The sequence below is a fragment of the Hirundo rustica genome, chromosome 20 (genome assembly GCF_015227805.2).
Source record: "Hirundo rustica isolate bHirRus1 chromosome 20, bHirRus1.pri.v3, whole genome shotgun sequence".
Lineage (NCBI taxonomy): Eukaryota > Metazoa > Chordata > Aves > Passeriformes > Hirundinidae > Hirundo > Hirundo rustica.
The window spans coordinates 8,930,453-8,950,037 of NC_053469.1; the positions used below are offsets into that span (position 1 = coordinate 8,930,453).

Sequence of the window (19,585 nt, forward strand, 5' to 3'; positions counted from 1 at the left end):
TGATCCCATTGTATTCTCAACAATGCCTTTCCAGAGTATTTTTTAACGTTCCCTGATTCAGCTCTTTTGCATGCACTTCCCTGTTCCACAAAACCTTCTGGATCGTGTGTTATTCAATTAAAAAATGTGCATTTTTCAGCGGTTTCCCTCAATATTGCTGTGGCATTTATTCAGCCCTGGCAACAAAGAAATGGAAGAGCCAGGAATTCCCACAGGGATGGGAACTGGAGCAGAGGTTGACTGTACATTTTATAATTTCTTCATCCCAAGTTTTTCACAAGTTCAGCTGGTGATGGGCAGAGTGGCACAAAGCCACCCTCAACCCTGCAGGGGAATTCTCAGCTCTGCTTTGTTGAAATAAAATCTATTTATTTTAGAGACCAAAAATCACCAAGAGCCTTCAAAGCAAGATGGGATGAGAAGGGGAGAAGCCCAGAGAACCCTGCTGCAGCCACTGGGCAAGCCAGGAATTAATCTGAGTTTGAGGCTGCACAAAAGCTGCAAACTGATGCAAAGACAAGTTCTAAATGGCAAGGGAATTCTTTATTTTCTGGTTCCTCCAGGAGCACAGAATGAAGAGCGGCTGCTGAACAGTCACAGCAAATAAAACTCTGACAACACAAGTGGCCCTCAATTGTCACCCTGAGCAGCGCCACAAGAAGTAATGGGTTTAAAGCACCACATAAACTGCTGATATTTCTATTTTACATTTCAGTCGTAAAGAGCAAAGACGAAGCTGATCTGTCTAAAATGGCACCCAGGAATCCATCTGAGAAACCAGCACTTCTTTTCCTCCCCATCATTGTTTTAAAAGGCCTTTTCACTTGGCTCAGACGTCGAAAAGCAAGCAAGGAGGAAATTACCCCCCGTTTTCCTGGTGCTGCATGAAAGAATTGACTGTGGTTATGTCAATACATAAATATCAGCTCCTCCATGAGGCAGCAAGGTTATTGGTAATCGTTGCAGTCCGATAAAAACGCTATTTTCTGTGAAATTAATGTGTCTGGCTCCTGGTTAAAGTTGCTCACGCCTGGCAATAACGAGCAATGTTCAGTTCCAGCGGTTACAAAGCGATGTTAATGTGGGCTGGGGGGAGTTTTGTGCAAGAAATCTTTGCAGCTGATAGAAAACGCCACTCGGGCGGGTTTTACCAGCACAGAGAGAAAGGCTGATAAACCAGCTGGGGCAGGGAGGGAATACAGCAGAAATTAGTGGTGGAAGGGAACAGTTCCCCTCTGTGCAGGCTTTGGGCACTCTGGTAATTCTGTGTGTTATACACCACGAAGGTGTATCAAGCTCTGAGGGATGCCAGCAGCCCCTCAGAAATGGCTTAAGAGTAATTAGCAAGAAAGCCTGACCAGGGGTGTTTTGAAAAAAAAAAAGAGGGTTTAATTAAAGAAGGAAATAACAAACTGTACAGGACAAAAGAATAAAAGCCGTGCACAGGGCAGGGAGGTCCCTTGTACTTGCTCAGACACCCCAAAAATGCACCGGGAGTCTCCGTGCTCTCTCTTAAGTGTTCAGCGATCTAGGAGGGGTTTTTGGCTGCTGCCCAATAGAAAACAGCCCCGTTCCTTGAGGAACAGCTAAAGAATCCAACAGGTGCCTTTGTCCTGGCACTGGGACAATTATGGTGAGAGAGGCGTAGAATTTCTGGTCTTTCTCCCTTAAAAGTTCAGGGCTGAGGCTTAAACTCTTTCCCTAACATGGGAACAGCTGCTGGGGTGTGGGGGTGCAGTGCACCAGCGCTCGGTCACTTTTTATATTATATTTATATTGTATTGGGACAATTGCTTTGATCCCAGCAATAAAGTTGGCTCAGCTCCTTTAGTTTTGCTCACACCAAACCGAGACCCTTTTGCAATAACTTTGGTGCAAAACGCTCGAGAAGAATTCCAACAAAACCGACGAGTGCTGGCTGGGCCCTCCCCAGGCTTGGCCACACCAAGGACCAAGGATTGTGGAGCCCATCACCAGACCTCACTCGCCCCAAAACACATCCGAGCCAGCCCAGGAGCTCCCTGCCTCACCTGCTTTGAAGATCCACTCCAGGTAGCCGTTGAGCTCCCGCTCGATTTGCTGCTGCCTGCGGAGCTTCAGGAACGCCCGGCGGTTCTCCACCCGCTCTCGCTCCTTGGCGAATTCACTGTGCGGAGAGAGGAGAGGGAAAACCCATCACAGGCAGCCAGGGCAGGCACACGGCCCTCCCTCAGCCTTCCAGAGGGGTTCAGAGAGCCTGGGGAGTCCAGGGTGGGAGTAGGGAGTGGAAACCGCAGAGAGGGATTAATTGTTGTCCAACGGATTATTCCTCAGCTGCTTCTCTGCCTCTCTCGCCCTGAAAAAGACCTGAAAAATTCCATGTGCATGCACCACAGCCAGTCGTGAAACACAAATTACCATCCTCAACGCTAAAAACCATCCTCCAGCTCTCTCCACAGCACAATCTCCTCGAGAAGAGAAGATTAAGTCACAGACATCAGCGCTTTTCTAAAGGGATCTGCTCTTCCCGTCAGCCTTTCTTCAGGTTTCCCCAGGCTTTTGGTGATTGTGACAAGCAGAAGTCAAACGAGAACTGAGTGGAGATTGGTTGAGGTGAAATAGCCCAGACGCCCTGGGCTGAGGTTAGAAATGATCCTGCTGCTTGCTAAAATCCCATGGAAAGCAAGAATGTGGATGTCATCACTAGAACAGGGCAGGAAGAAAGGAAAGGTCGTCCCTCCACCACAGAACTCCTGCCCCAGTACCTCCTGCTGGTCCAGCTTGAAATGAAGGTGAGAAAAACGTGCAGCCACCGGCCTGACAACCCTGGGCCTTCCCCAGGGTAATTCCTGGCAGCTCTGGAAATGTTCCGATTTCCTGGACACATGAAGGTGCCCAGCTGCCATTTATGGAGCTCTGAACCAGTCCCTGCAATCCCTGTTTCAGGCACACACTGCGGTGTCTCCCACAAGAGCTTTGTGTGGATAAATGTGGGACTGTGAGGCTTCAGTCCCCCAGCACGTCTTAACTCTTCTGTGTCCTTCACACCTTCATTCAACTATTAATTAATCACCTAGCTAATGATTTTTACTAAAATCCCACCTAATCAGTCCACGTGTGCTCATCAAAAGCCAGCAAGGAGCAGGAGCTGGGAGAAGGGTGGAGGAATGGGAGGAAAAGGAGCTCCAAGTGCCAGGGGCAGGTTTGCATTCACAATCTGCAGCTGCTCCCTCAAAGGCGCCACTTCGGCTCCCTTTGGCAGGAATGTGACCCACAGAGGAGGGACTGAGGGAGAACCTGGCACTGGTGGGAGAGCTGAGCTGGAACCTGCATTTTGGCAGCTCCTGACTCCCCTCTCCTGTCCCCACCTGCCAGGACAGCCCCTGACCCCATCCTTGGAACAGAGGGAGCCAAAAGAGCTCTGAGCCAACAGCTGCTCCTTGGCACTCAGCACATCCCCAGGCTGATCCAAGACCCTGCACGTGTCAGCTGGGTCACCCCTCTTCCCTCCTCAGGCTCTCACTCCTGCTGCAGCCCCTGCAGCCTGGGGCTTTCCCTCAGTCTGGATCCGTGTCTGGAGCAGGGGGAATGAGATCAGACAGCACACGGCGACAGCGGGTGTTTCGTTTTCCAGGCGTGGCGTTACGGGCTCGCGTCAGCACAGAACTCCCAGAGGAGGAGACGACAGCAGTGGGAAGTTTCCTGGAGGACCCCCGTGGGCAGGAAGGACAGCAGATGAGCCATGGCACTGCTCCCTCACCCCTCAGGAGCAGCAAAGGGAGAGCTCTCCTTGCAGAGCGTTTCATCTTCTGCCAGGTCCTGTCTGGCCTGAGGACAGGAAAAGTTACCCAGGACTCGTCCCTTTTATCACAACTTTATGTTGCAGAACCACAAAACAGAAAGGAGCCACAAGGATCAGAGTGCAAAATCTCAAGTGGAAGGTCTGAACTTTAAAAGGGTAAGAAAATGAGGGGGAAACTGCTGGAAGTTGCAAACCTTCAGCAGTTTCTGTACAGCCAAACACAGCTCTCCCAAGGCACCAGTGAGGGACACTGTGAGGTTAAACCTGTGCCCTCCTGCTCCCTGGAACTGGCAGCTCTGGCCACCACAGAATCCCAGGATGGTTTGGGTTGGAGGGATCTCACAGCCCATCCAGTGCCACCCCTGCCATGGCAGGGACACCCCCCACTGTCCCAGGCTGCTCCAAGCCCCAATGTCCAGCCTGGCCTTGGGCACTGCCAGGGATCCAGGGGCAGCCACAGCTGCTCTGGGCACCCTGTGCCAGGCCCTGCCCACCCTCCCAGTGAATAATTCCTGCCCAATCTCCCATCCAGCCCTGCCCTCTGGCAGTGGGAGCCATTCCCTGGGTCCTGACACTCCAGACCCCTGTAAATTGTCTCTCTCCATCTTTCCTGTTGGCCCCTTCAAACCCTGCCAGGCCACACTGAGGTCACCCCAAAGCTTCTCCTCTCCAGGTGAACACTCCCAGCTGTCCCAGCCTTTCCTCCCAGCAGAGCTGCTCCATCCCTCTGATCCCCCTGGAGCCTCCTCTGGATCTCTCCAGCAGCTCCAGCTCCTTCCTGTGCTGTGCCAGGGCTGGGGCAGCTCTGCAGGTGGGGTCTCACCTGGGCACAGGGGCACAATCCCCCCTCCCTGCTGCCCAGGCTGGGCTCAGCCCAGGGCAGGGGGTTCAGGGCTGGGGCAGGTCCAGCTCTCACCCACAGCAGCCCCAGGTCCCTCTCCCAGGGCTGCTCCCTCTGCTCAGCCCAGCCTGGATTGATCCTGGGGTTGTCCTGACCCAGGGCAGCTCCAGCACTGGGCCTGGTTGCAATCTCATGAGGTTCCTCTGGGCCACTGCTCCAGCTTGTCCCCATCCTTGTCCAGGCGAGTCTGTAGAAGCTGGGAATGTAACTTCCAGGAGAAGGCAATTCCTTGGGTCTCTGCCTTTAAATCCTTCTGAATGCTCCAGAGCTGCTGCACAATCAGGCTCAGGACTGGAGGGTCTTGATTTAGGATCTTCCTGGTGAAAGGAACTCCACTTGCTCTTTCTCATTTCAGGAGATGGGAGAGAGGTTTGGTGAAGCTGGGGCTTGTTAAAAAGAGGGTTTTCTATATGACATGTAATAATTAATGATGTGTGTCTCTTCCACTACATCCATCACCATTCAGGAACTGAAATATTCCCCATTTGCTGCAACTGGAAAACTCCCAGAATTTCCCTTTGAGAGCTCTTCAACAAATTTCAGAACACATTCAAAGAAAAGTGGGGGGGATGATATCAAAATGCCATATTTCATCTAAAAATATTTCAACTGAAGTTTCCCTGCCAGCTCCAAATGAAAACACAGAGAGCCCCATGGGAAGGATTGGGAGCAGTAAATAGGTTTCCTCTTTTATTCAGCATAATTCCTATTTATGCCATTGACTTGCAAAAATCTCCCAAATCACCAGAAAGGAAAAACATGAACAGAAATTTGCTGCTTCCTGACCAGTTTTACCTGCAGGATTTTTTTTTCAGAGCTGGTTTTCCACCCTTTGGCCAGTGCTGGAATGTGTGATGGTGTTTTTTGTGAGGGTGGAGACGCCTTGGCACAGAGAAGCTGTGGCTGTCCCTGGATCCCTGGGAGTGTCCCAGGCCAGGATGGATGAGGGTTGGAGTTTGGGACAATGGAGGATGTCCCTGCCCACGCTGTAGCTGATTCCACAGAGACAGAACAGACAGGATTCCAAGGCAGTGCATCCATCATGGAAACCACATCCAGTCAGGCTCCGTGTGTCACACTTTTCTCCTCGAGAGCGACCTGTGCTTAACGTCACCAGGAAATGGATGGTTGTTGCTTTCCACCTCGGTGGGCGAGGAGTGGAATCAATCTCGGTGTGAGTTATGCACTGACACAGCCGCTCCAGGGCAATTCCAGAGCCCCCCGAGCCACACAAGAGACAGAGGCAGCTCCTGAATAACCACCAGGGTCAGTAACCATAATAAACTAATCAAATTCTTACAACTACTTTATCCACGCTGGCCTTAAATTAAAAATACTGTCACAACAAAGAGAGGGGAAAAAAATAATCAACAAACCACAATCCTCATCCCCTGAGGGTGTGATTAACTTTCTGTGTGACAGCAGAGAGCTGGGATGGAGCATCCCAAATGCTCCCCCTGCTTTGGCTTTCGTGGCACACGGCCAGGGCAAGGCTGATCCATCCTCAAAGCTCTGCAATTCGGGTTTGCTGCTCAGAAATCAGCCAGAACCGCGGGGAAGAGGCAGAGAGAGATGAGCCAGCAGCGCCGTCATCGCTACCGCTAATAGCGCTGGTGATTAGCGACTGGCAATTACAGCGCAGGTAATTAGCTCCTCATTGAGAAGGATCCCACGTTCGGATCTCGGGAAATCTCAGACTTTACACAGGAGCTGGATGTTGAGAAGTGTTGTTGAGACGGCAGCAGATCTTGGAAGGGCTCCGACAGCCACTCCTGGAAAGCGGCTGAGAAGAACTTTCGGAATTTCAAGTCTTCAAATTAACATTTAAAAGAAAAAAAAAAAAAAAAAAAATCCGATGAGTTTTAGGATTGGCTTGGTCTCCAGCCCGAATACATCCAAGGAATGCATAAAGCCGAGCCTGGATGGCAGGTGCCATGCAGGAGGCATGGGGACAGCCAGTGCAGGGCGTTTAAAATCCCTCTCCTGTCTCACTCAGCGAGGAAGGACCCTCAAAACACACCTGGTGCCGATTTTCTGCTGAGGTTTGAGCGGGAGCAGCTGCTCAGGAGGGATTTTCCCCAAGGATGGGAAAGATGGCTGATGGCTTTACACACAGCTGTGAAGGTCTTTAAGGAGAAATGGGTGCTGATATCTTTGAAATGGGTTTTAATGTCTCTCCCAACCCCAAGCCGCACAAGTTTGTTACAGAACCCCGAGAGTTTAACCAGTTTGAATTCCTGAACTTCATGGTAATGGGAGAAATGGTTCGGCACGACCCTGAATTTCCTGAACAACCACCAGGGTCAGTAACCATAATAAACTAATTAAATTCTTACAACCACTTTATCCACGCTGGCCTTAAATTAAAAATACTGTCATAGCGACCAAATATATTTAAAAAAAAAAAATAAAAAAATCAGTAAATCACAGTCTTCATCCCCTGAGTGTGTGATCAACTTCCTGTGTGACAGCAGAGAGCTGGGATGGAGCATCCTAAATGCAGCATCCTCCTTCTTTGGCTTTTGTGCATCAGCAGCTTGGGCAAGACTAATCCATCCTCAAAGCCCTGCAATTTCTGCACTTTGGGGGAAAATGACAGGTTCAAGGGGTGGAATATGTTGAAGACAATAAATTCCTAGTGCCTCAGCAATGGGGAAAGGAAGAGGGAAACACGCAGCTGGGAGTTTGGGATAAAAGGAGGCTGCACCCTCCAAAACCTGGAGAGACAGAGAGAAATTCTGCGGGGTAATGGCCCAGGGGATCACTCCCTTTTTTCCAATAAAGCTGCAGCACTCCTCAGTCTCCTTTATGGACACTGGCTTTTCCCAGTGGGATTTTCCACACCCTTAGAGGCTGCAGAGGAATTGCAGAGAGCAGAAGATGCTCCTGTGGCACCCCAGACACTGAACAGATAGAAGAGGTGAGAGCACTGCAAGACCATCTCCATCTGTCAGTAAAACCAGAACTCGTGCTCTTGGCAGGCCACAGCCACTGCTCAGGGAGATCCATCCCTCAGGAGATCCTCCAGAGCCTCAGGGAACTGCTCAGTGCTGGCACCACACAGCCCCAAAATTCCCGTGTCCCGAGAGCATCCACAGGCGAGCACAAAATTGCACTTTAAGGCTGGAAGCTCATCTCCTACCATTTATTTTGGTTAATCAGCCCTGAGAAGGAAGCAGAGAGTTCATCGTTCCTGTCCCTCTCAGCTCTGTGTTTTTACGCTGGGATTTGCCACCTTGTCCCAATCCAACCAAATTCCGAGTGCTTGGGTGAGCCAAAAGAGGCAAATTCCTGCTGAGTGGCCCCTCCTCACCTCCTGCCATTCCATTGGTCTTTTGTCCTTGTGGGATTGGGTTTCCCACCTCAAACACAAAATCCTGCAAAACCACTCCTGTCTCGCTGCAGCAGGATCTGATCCAGCTAACACTCCCAACATTTCACCCCCAACCACAGCAGCATCCCTGCGCTGTAGAAAAGCAGGTTGTTGCCCCAGGAGCAGAATTCATTCTGCAGGTGCAGAACTCCGTGTTTTGTCTCCCTGGGGAGCAGCAAATCCTTTATAATGGAAGGCCCCTGCAGGATGCAACGAAATAACCCCAACACCTTTGTGGCTGGGACTGTTTGCGCAGCGAAGGACACAAAGCCTCAGTGGGGTTAAACATCTATTTTACCTTCTGCAAAGCTGCTCTTTGACAGGCAGAGGCAGCGAGGGGGTTCGAGCAGACAGAGCCCACAGGGAGGAGGGAGAGGGGCTCTGGGGACAGAGAAAAGCAGGTGCTCCGTGGCCAGGAGGGAAAGGGGCTTTGGGAACAGAGAAAAGCAGGTGCTCAGTGGCCAGGAAGGAGATGGGCACTGGGAACAGAGAAAAGCAGGTGCTCAGTGCCCTGGCTGAAGGTGCAGGAAGAGCCTGGGGAGCCGCTGAGCATCCCCAGCCCTGCTGGGTGCTGAGGTGGCTCCCGGCAGGGCAGAGGGAGACAGGCAGGATGCCGGGTAGGAAGGGTGAGATCTGAAGGATGAGAGGACTGCCCAGGATCTGAGCAGGGACAGGGGATGCCATCTCTCCACAATTCCTGAAGCGTTTTCCTTCAGCAGGGTGCTCTGTCACCGGGGTCCCAGCAGCAGCAGGGGCCCTTTGATCTCTCAGAGGACACAGCTCAGCCCAGCTCTGAGAGCCTGGCAGGCGCTGCCAGGGAGGCAGCAGCAGCCCTGCAGGGATCACATCAGGGATCAGGCACCCCAAAGGCACCAGCCTTTGGAATTTCTCACTGAAACTGCTGAAGGAGAGGAGGAAAGGTGACCACAGCAGAGGCTGGAGCAGCTACAGCAGGAGGAAAGGGACACGGGGAAGGGATGGGGGAGAGGAAGGAGAGATTTATTCCCTGTGGCACACAAAGCTGGGAAGATGTTAGAAGATAGAAACTTGGCTCAGGGAAGAAAAATCTGAATAGATCCAGGAGTGAATAGAAAAGCAGTGCAATTTCCAGCTGCCTGGACATGACCCAGAGCTGGGAAGATGCAAACCCAAGAGGACAAATCTCAGCTGGCACTTTGCACCCACAAGAGCTGCAAACAGAATGACAGGAGAGCAGGAAAAACATTGATTTCTTCCCCACAACATCAGATCTTTACCACAGAAGGGATCAGGAAAAGTTCAGGATGAGCTTTGATTATTCTCATCCACAGACAAAATCCTCAGAAATCTGCAGGCAAAACTAAAAATAATTTGATGCCTCTGACTTAGTGCTCTGAAAACATGAGTAAAGATGAATGTGGTATATTGTTAAATCACTGGTTTCAAATGGTCCTAAAAATCAGGACCAGGTCACCACTGAACACAGGCAAAGCATCTTGATTGGAAAGGCCACATGGAACAAGAAGAGAAAGCATGGGAATGCACCTCATTTGGGCAAGGAAAAAACCTGAGGGAGCTGAAAGGGAGCCCATCCATGGGGCACAGGGAGAGCACACTGAAAACTGCTGGAATGAGAGGAAACCAAACAATGGATTCACCTGAAAAGCCAGAAATGTTTTAGAATTCCTTTTTGCTGGTGACAGTTGGCGCCTCTAAGATAAAGTTTTACTGCGGTTTGCTGAAAAATCAGACTTTATAAAGGAAGGAAAGCCCAGAGGTCTAAGCTGACAAAGCCCTGTGGCTCCTCACCCACCCCAGGCTGCTCAGGCTCCCAAAGGAACACATCTTTGTTTCTATTTCACCTGGAGCTGCAGCCAGCCAGGATCCCACTGGGAAAGGTCCAGACTGAGCCCAAAGAGCTGCTTAAGCCCCTCCCAATATCCGGTGCTGAGGAATAAGCACTGGCTCCATCAATCCTGCATCGGGAGAGCTGCTCCTGCTGCCTCCTCAGTGCTCTGAAGAGGGGAAAACTCAGCTCCCCTCCAGCAGCTGATGAGGGATGGAAGGATCAGGGAGAGAATGATCTCTGAGGACCCAGCCAGGCTTCAGAGTCACTTTAATCACTACCACAGCAACACGAGGCTTCAGGCCGGCTCTGGGAACTGTCCTGTATTTCTGGGAAGAGAAGAGGAACAGCACAGAGGTGAAGCCTTCAATGCATCTTCCTCCCTCCTTTGCTTTATCTTCACATTCAGCTTGTGCCAATTTGGCTTTGATTCGCCCTAATCTGATTTGAAAAGTGCAAGTGGCACAGCTGGGCAAGCCTGGCTCGAAGGTGGCACCGACAAAGGCAAAAAAAGGAGTTCAAAAGCCCCATTTATCTCCTCGCCTCCGCCTGCTGCAATTGCAGGATGAACCTCTGCTTCTGTTCAAGTCTCCACTCCCAGGACAAAGCGGAGGCCCCAGGAAATTCAAATTTAGGTCTCCTATGTATCATTTTTGTATCCCAGGGTTTGACTTCCATTGTGGCTAAAGAGAAGGGCAAATAAAGGAAGTGCAGCTCTCCTGGATTAACCAAAAACTCAGAAGGAGCAAAGGACCCACATTCAGTAGGATCAGTCACTGCTCTCTGCCCCCTCCTGAAAGAAACCGAAAAATTTTTCCCTCGTTTCATGTTTGCAATGATGGCTTTGTTAAAAAGGGTGATGAGCAAAGAAAAAGGGGGAAAAAAATCTGCTTTTTTCCTCTTTCCCCTCCCTTTTAAGCACAGCCTTGGAACAGACTAAAAGCAAGGAGGAAAGCCAGAATCTCATCTCTGTCCATGATGCAGCTCTTCTGCTGCAAATAATTAGCACCAGGCAAAGTCAGATCGCAGCAGGTAGCAGTGAACTGGGAACAAATGTGCAGGGAAATGAAGGATTGTCTCTGTAATGAGGGGAAGAAGGACAGAAGAACACTTTGCCATTGTGACAAGTTAATCAGCACCACTCTCCTCCCACCTCTGCACGTCTTGCAGGCGAAGGTTTATGATCTCAATCTGGCAAAAGTCCTCAGGATGGGAAAACTTGTCCTGAAATTCAGCTGGGCAAGTCCTCGAGCCAGCCAGGTTCAGGGAGGTCGGGATGGGGCTGTGCTGCCTCCCGAGGAGCTGCTCCAACACCACAAAAACCTCAGTGACCTGGGACAGCAGAGACACAGAAATCCCCCAGGGAGCCTGGAGCACAGCACGGGGAGGCTGTTTGGTGGGATGAAGCATCCATGATCCAGACTGCTCAGAAAAGGGTGAGAAAAAGAATGAAATCCCTTTTTCCTGCCCCTTTTTCCCTCCGAGGTGCCAGCACAGCTGGAGCTGTGTCCCCTGCCGGGCTCCTGCTGGCACAAAGCTGCTGCACCCATTCCAAACATCTCCCCACAGTCCCTGTCAGCCTTAGTGTTTCAGCTTTTGTATGTTTCACCTATTTGTAACACTGCAGTTCTTTAGTGTAGAACTCCAAACCCCACACACAGTGGGAGCTGCTGCTCTCCCATTTTGGTCACACACAGCAATTCCTCTCCAGGCTGGGGATCAAGGACACCTCACTGCCTCAGGCCCTGAGAGATGAAAACAAAAGTGAGCTGGGGGAGCAAACTTGGGGTAAAATGACTTCATTATATGAAGCTGTAATTGGGAGATGACCCCTCAATGTGCAAATGGACCAAACATATAAAAGTGTGCAAACCTGTGACCATTGTCCATGTTGGTGCAGCCCCTGGGGGGCTTCATCTGCCCTAAATGCACCTGGAGGCCCTTCAATAAATTGAACTGCTTTTTATTCTATTAATCTTGTCTGGCCTCTGTCTTTAGATAGCCCAAAAAAGGGTGATCCCATAAAACACAGGCACATCCAGGACAGAGCAGTCCTGGGGAAAACACAGCCCAGGCCCTGCTGAGTGTCTCCACGCTCGGCTATCGCAGCCAGAGGAGTAAACCCTGGCAGCAACCATCACTCTTCACTGCCTGGGCTGGAAACACCTCAGGCTTCACCATAAATATTTGAGGACGTGACAAGCTGCATTTTTCACACTCAAGAGGGGCAGACTCCCAGGATCCCAATGCTTCATTGTGGGAGCGTGGCCTCTCTGGCCAGAATTCCACCTGTCTCGCCGTCCTCGGCGCTCCCCCCGCCTGAATCCTCGCCAAAAAGCACTTAGCCTTGAAATAAGTTCAATATCTTCCTCCCAGCATCCCAGGATAACATTTATCCTCTTTGCATTGTGTAATCCAAAGCATCAAAACAGTTCACCAACGTATTGTGTGGCATCATCCAGCTCATTACCAGGCAAAATTAATACCCGAGCTGCAGGAAACTCCATAATCCCAGCAGACGGCGGAAAAAAGCTGGGAGCTGGGATGAGGGGAGGCTGAAGGCTGGGAGGGGAACAGCATCAAGAGGAGAAAAACAGCATTACAGCATTGAAGTGGCTGCTGAGGGAGGGAACAGCAGGAGGCCAAGGTGGGAATGGGGATGGAGATGAGGATAGAGTTGGGATGGAGCTGGGGTCGAGGATAATGATGAGCATGAGGATGGGGTGCCCAGCACTTGGGGGCACAGGGCATTAAACCAGAACTAAGTCAGAAAAAGGTTCACTGTGGGCCAGCACTCCTCAGCTCCACGTGGGGATTTTTCCCCCCTCGCTGCAAACCATGGGCAGAGTTCAATAAAACATTCATCAGGATTATCCCAGGGCGTTTTGGGGTTAGAAGTGAGGCCGTGACATTCCAAGCAGCAAATGACCCTGTGTTTAAGGGATGCAGGAGGGCAACTGGGGTCAGCACTTCATGCCATGGTTTGCAGTCAGAACAATCTCGTGGTGCCACCAGAGGCAGGCAATCTTTTTTGTTTGTTTTGGGGTTTTTTGGGTTTTTGGTTTTTTGAGTGTGTTTGGAAAAGTTTTATTCCCCTTTATTGCCATCTAGATTGCAAACAAAGAGTTTACAAAGGATCTAATAAAAATAACTCCCCACTGCAGTCAGCACAGAGAGATGTTCCAAGGGAAATACATTATGGATACAAACTCCTAAACACTGTCACCACTGCAGTTGTTCCACTCTTAGAAAATGCCACCTCAGTCTCTGGAAAGTAAGGTGCCCCAGCTTTTGGAACAGGGTTAACATCACCTGAGGGGCTGGAGGGATGGGCCAGCAAAACTTCTAGCAGGTATCAAATCTCCTAATTCCCCTTTCTTTTGTGTGTCTGTGACTGAGGAGTTACCCCAGTGCAATTCCCAACACAGGGATGGGCAGAACACACCCATGTTCTGAATTCCACAGTTCACAAGCAGAAGGAAATGAGCTCCTGGATGTTATTGGTATCAAAAGGGAGAGGAATTTCTCCTCCTGCTCCTGTTCTCCTGGCCCTGTGCAGTCCTGAGCTCACAAATCAGCTGTGGCACTCAGCAAAAGCTCCTGCAGGAGGAAATAATCTGTATTTTTCTGCTCTATTGGGTTCTGCAGGGCTGCTGAGTTTTCTTGATTCACAGAAGAATCAAGCACCAGGGAAGGAAAATGGAAAGAGGGGGGAAGTATAAAGAGAGGAGCAGGGAGGAAAATCCCCGACAAGGGACACAAAACCACTGCTCCAGAGCAAGTGGGATGCTGGGTCCTTCCGGAGAGCCCCGGACATTCCATAAAAAACCAACCAACCTCCCTGGATTTCAGGAGCTGCTTCAACCACAGCTCCCTTGTGCACCTCCGACCACTGCACCACTCCAGGAAATCTCTCAATCCCACTGGAAAACAACACAGTATTTCCTGTATTTCTGTACTTTCTGGTGATATCCAGCCTGGCAAGGAGGAGCTGATCCCAATTTCCCCAGCCAGAGCCCTGCCTTTGGCACTGGGGTGAGCAGGTCCAGCCCAGCATCCATGGAGAGCCCAACATCCCTGTGGCAGCACCAGGAATTACTGAGCTTCTTGGCCTCCCAGCTGGGGCCCGAGATTTGGCTCATTTCTATATTCTGTCTTTTCCAAACTTCCACATCTCCCGTCACTTCCCTGCCTTTGCTGCCGCTGCTACAAATCATGGAATCCTTAAGGCCGGAAAAGGCCTCTAAAATCAGCAAGTCCAACCATCAGCCGTGGCCTCAAGTGCCACTTTCACATGTTTTTTGAACACTCCCAGGGATGCTGACACCCTGGGCAGCCCATTCCAATGCTGCCCAAGCCCTTCCATGAAAAAACTCTTCTAATATCCAACCTGAGCCTCCCCTGGCACACCTTGAGGCCATTTCCTCTCATCCTGTCCCGTGACTCCAGAAGAACCAGCAGAGAGAGAAGGTTGTTTGCTCTTTCTTTCAGCACAGGTTTCATCTCTTGTTGCACATTTTGGGCATCCCAATGGGGTCAGTTTTTCAAGGTTTACTCAGACAGGCAAACCCAGGAGCCAAACCCACTCATAACTGGGATCTGCCCAGTGTCGATATGGATTCACAAATAATTCCAGAAAAGCAAAAAATTCCAGCACAATTTATGGCAAACTCTGCACAGTATAGGAAGAAGCTCAATAATTTGTTGTCATTTCAGATTTAGGCCAGGTTGGATGGGGCTTGGAGCAGCCTGGGATAGTGGAAGGTGTGAAGGGGGTGGAATGAGATAAGCTCTAAGTCCCTTCCAATCCATTCCAGCCTGGGATTCTGGCATTAATTATTGCCATATAATTATTGCAATTTCTCACCTCCTTAAGAAATCTGCAGCTTCCTCTTTGTCCAGAAAAGCGCATAAATATAGAGAAAACAGCTCAAAACCAACAGCAAAGAAAAATAGCCAGGAAAATCCTTAAAAGGTGCAAGCAGGGACTTTTAGAGGCTGAACCTCATCCTGCTGGTGCCATATGTGGCAAAGGGTTGGAAAAAAACCCACAGCCTTATAGGAGAAGGGAATACTGGTGACCTTGCCCCTGATAAGTAACAGTTGTTTAATTATCCAATACAGCCTTGTCCCTGATGAGCTACAGCTGCATCCAATGAAGATAAGTGTGATGAAAGGGAATGGGTTGAATGGGTTAGCTGGTGAGGATGAAGGATTCTGAGGAGACGATTACTGCTGTGAGGTCAGTCTGGGTGTGCAGTTAGAGATGGCTGTCGGAACCTGCAGCCACAGTCTAGCTGGGTAAAAGCTGCAGTCACAGCCTGCACACTAATCCCTGCAGCCACAGTCTAGCTGGGTTAAAGCCTGCAGTCACAGTGTGCACACCAATCCCTGCAGCCACAGTCTAGCTGGGTTAAAGCCTGCAGTCACAGTGTGCACACCAATCCCTGCAGCCACAGTCTAGCTGGGTAAAAGCTGCAGTCACAGCCTGCACACTAATCCCTGCAGCCACAGTCTAGCCGGGTAAAAGCTGCAGTCACAGCCTGCACACTAATCCCTGTAGTCACAGTCTAGCTAGGTAAAAGCTGCAGTCACAGTCTAGCTGGGTAAAAGCTGCAGTCACAGTCTGAACACTAATCCCTGCAGTCACAGTCTAGCTAGGTAAAAGCTGCAGTCACAGTCTAGCTGGGTAAAGGCCTGCAGTCACACTCTGCACACCAATCCCTGCAGTCAGAGTTTAGCAGGAAATAACCAGCAGTCAGAGGCTGCAAGGGAAACCCACAGGAGGAGCTTGCTGCAGCCAGAGTCAGTGAATGGTTGGAGTCAGGATGGCTGAGCTGTAAAGGGGAATAAACCAGGACCCTTTTCATGCTGTGATAAACAAGAAGTCTGTGTCTTGGCTCATTTCTACCCTCTAACAAGAGGGCTGCTGCAACGAGCCTGACCAGCTTAGACTCGATGATCCCTGGGGGTCCCTTCCAACTCAGGATATTCTGTGATTCCAACAGGGGTTTTGCGAAAAACCTAATAAAGACCCCACACGAGCTCAGAACAGTGATGACCAAACCTCAGCTTTGCAGTTCTTTCCTGGGGACATCACATCACTTAGTGCTGCTGTAGTTCCCTCTCTGGAATGAGAGAGGAAGGAGAGCAGAGCATGGCATTCCCCCAGGATCCTGTAGGACCACATGAGGTGCCCAGGTCATGAAAATCAGCAGCAGATGAGTAATTGCTGAGCTAACCCCGTTCAGGTCCTGTTTGTGGATTCCCTAACCCTCAGTCAATTTTGTTTTGTTGAAACAGCAAGAGGAGGCGTTTCCAGGAGTCTCCCTTGCAGGACCTGGGACTGATACAGTCCCTGGGATGCGATGGCTTCATGTGCTTGAGTGAAACTGTATCCTATGGGAGTCAAAGTCAACTTCTCCATGCCTTTCTCCATGCAGCAACCCGGGCAAAGAATAGCTCCAAAAGCAATTTTTCCTTTTTTTTTTTTTTTTTTTTTTTTTCTTTTTCTTTTTTTCCATGGTGCTGTCAGGGCTTTTGGCTGAAGAGCACATTATCAACAGTCTCTGCTTTCTGAGGAGCTTTCCTTTTTTCTGGTGTTTTCTTATCACCCCTCCGTTCGGATATAGAATCATGGAATGGTCTGGATTTAAAAGGACTTTAAGGCTCATCCTGTTCCATCCCCTGCCATGGGCAGGGACAACTTCCACCATCCCAGGCTGCTCCAAGCCCCATCCAACCTGGCCTTGGACACTTCCAGGGATCCAGGGGCAGCCACAGCTTCTCTGGGTCTCCCCTTCCTCACTGGGAGGGATTTTTATAAATTTTATACCTTTTTTCTTCCCTGCTCAGCAGCTCCAAGCCCACCAGGAGCCCTGTGCTCCACACTGTGCTGTGATGTTTATTTCCTCAGCCTCTCCCCAGGAATTATTCCAGGCAAGGACGTCAAACCACTCTGTGAAACAGAAATTAAAAGCTCCCCTCTGTGAGAAAGATTTTCTCATCCTCACCACTGACAAAGAGAATCCTGCACAGAGCTGGTTTTAAGAGGACATACACGTTTATATAATATTCATATTTTGCCCCAAGCAACAAGAGGCTTCCAAAAGAGTCAGACAGAGGTCTCCATCTCCCGCTCACCAAATCCCTTTGATTCCAGCACAAAGGAACAGGAGCCTGCAGGATTTTGGGTTGGTTTAAATCCCACTGTGGAATGAAGAAGATGAGGCACCTGATGAACCACACTGAGCCCTGCTGGAGTAATCCCTGAAAATCAGCCATCAGACAAAGTCTCTGGTACACCAGGATGCCCTAGAAATGGCTTTGATCAGTTATGGATCCATTATAAATGGATTTGTTCAGTCATTGATCAGTTATAAATGGCTTTGGTCAGTTATTGATCAGTTGTTGTTTCGTTATTAATAGCTTTGGTCAGGTATTGATCATGATGATTATTCCTGCACTGAAGGGTGTGACACGGCCTCACTCACAGCGCTCTCCCCTCCTCAAACACCACTGCACTGCTGCCCACAGCCTGTGCTCTGAGGAGGAAAAATAATAACAAAATAATACAAATCAGCATTGATATATTCTTTGGAAAACACTTTCTCCAGTTACTCTAAAAAGGAAGAGGAAAGGTGCAGCACTGAAGGGTTTTTACCACACAGCAGCAACAACTCTGGTTTTTTTCCCCTGCTGCCGAGAGGCAGAAAAAAAATACAGATTTTAATGCATCTCTATGATCCCAATTGCTTGCATGACCTAAGAAGAAACTCTGTGAAGAATGAGGTGCCAAAGTCTGAGAGCTTTATAGTCCCAGAGTGTGTTAATTCCAGATCACATCTCCCCAGATGCTGGGAATGTTCCAGCTTCACACTTGGCACCTTGGTTCCTGCAAAGGTCCAAAACCAAAGCTCAGCTGCAACAAACTCCAAATCCCCATCTGACCCCTGGGGTTTGAACATCAAGACACCAGCATGTCCCCAAAATCCAGACGTTGGCTCAAGCAGGTACAGATCAAACAAAAAAAACTAGTCAACAAAAAAAAAATCAAATTCGAGAAAACAAAAAAACACCACCAAAAAATAATCCCAAAGAGAGATCTTTCAATTGCTTTGAGTTTGAGCTTTCCCTTCCCCCAGGCTGCACAGTTGCACCAAATGCATTATCAACATTTCCATGTCCCAATCCAGCATTTTATTGGCACCAGCAGGTTCCTGATGGCTTTTCAAGGCAACACAGAGGTGTTGGCTGCACTGACCCAAATCAGTCTGATTCCACAGAGTTCACTTCACTCTTGGGTCTGGATTCAGAATCATCTCCGTTCAGGGGTTTTCACCAGCGTGTCCCCATCCTAGGACCCCACAAAAATATCCCCCTTAAGGTGAGGAGGGGTAGGATATGTTGGAAGGGACACAGCGTTATGGGTTGGACTCAATGATCTTGAAGGTCTCTTCCAACCTAAAAATTCTGTGATTCTGTGTCACCCATCTCTCTCAGTAATATCTTTTTTTTTACTTTATAAGTGGGACAAAGAGTTGCTAAAATCAACACATCTTCCCTTCGAATGTCCAGGTGGGGACAAAAATCCACGAGTGCCTTACCCTGATAAGACGCCCAGCACCAAGTTGAGCATGAAGAAAGAGCCAATGATGATGAGAGGGATGAAGTAAAGCCAATTCCAGGTATTTCCTGCAGCGTCGTTTGTCTGGAAACAGAAGAAAAGAGACAAGTATTATTTCAGCTCAGAAAGAAAACACCACACAGAACCTGCAGGGCAGAGGAGATTCCTTTGGAATTCCATAGGAGTGTCCACCACTGATGTCCTGGTCAGCTCTACTGTGTTCACCAGCTGAAATTCCAGCCGAGGAACTGATTGTCCCAACATCCACACCACGATTTTCCCTCAGCTCCAGCGAGGAGATCCCTGTGCTGTCTGTCAATGACCTGATGAGGGGATGGAGGTCACAGGGGACACCAGGCTGGGTGGATGTGCTGGAGGGCAGCGGGCTCTGAACAGAGCTCAGCCCAGGGTGGATCCCTGGGGTCACACCGAAGGGATGAGGGTCAGCAAGGGTCCTGTCCTTGGGTCACAGCTCCAGGCTGGGGCAGAGGGGCTGGAAAGCTGGGAAAGGCCCTGGGGGTGCTGTGACAATGGCTGGACATCCCCAGGTGTGCCCAGGTAGGCAAGAGGCCCCTGGGCTGTGCCAGCCGTGGTGTGTCCAGCAGGACCAGAGCAGTGACCACCCCTGTGCTGGGACACCTCAAATCCTGTGTCCAGGTCTGGGCCCCTCAAGAAGGACATGGAGAGGCTGGAGCAATTCCAGGGAAAGGAATGGACCAGGGGAAGGGGCTGGAGCACCAGGAGAGGCTGAGGGAGCTGGGAAGGGGCTGAGCCTGGAGAAAAGGAGGCTCAGGGGGCCCTTGTGTCTCTGCACAACTCCCTGACAGGAGGGGACAGCCGGGGGGGGTCAGGCTCTGCTCCCATGGAACAGGGACAGGAGGAGAGGGAACGGCCTCAGCCTGGGCCAGGGGAGGTTTAGACTGGATATTAGGGAAAATTCCTTCATGGAAATGCTGCCCAGCCCTGGCACAGCTGCCCAGGGCAGTGGTGGAGTCACATCCCTGGAGGGATTTAAAAGCCATGTAGGGGACATGGGTCAGTGCTGGGGGAACAATGACCTTAAAGACCTTTTCCAACCT

At 50.1% G+C, this 19,585-nt stretch overlaps 1 protein-coding gene across 11 annotated transcripts in view; it reads right to left on the reverse strand.

The window, feature by feature from the left end:
• Positions 1-19,585, reverse strand: part of CACNA1B (calcium voltage-gated channel subunit alpha1 B) — a 291,532-nt gene that overhangs the window by 141,745 nt on the left and 130,202 nt on the right. For all 11 annotated transcript variants that reach the window (XM_058423110.1, XM_058423105.1, XM_058423109.1 and 8 more), the window contains exons 7-8: positions 18,487-18,590; positions 2,031-2,146 (exon numbers count right to left, since the gene is read on the reverse strand). In XM_058423110.1, the coding sequence (XP_058279093.1) occupies positions 2,031-2,146; positions 18,487-18,590 (220 nt within the window). The remainder of the gene's footprint in view (positions 1-2,030; positions 2,147-18,486; positions 18,591-19,585) is intronic.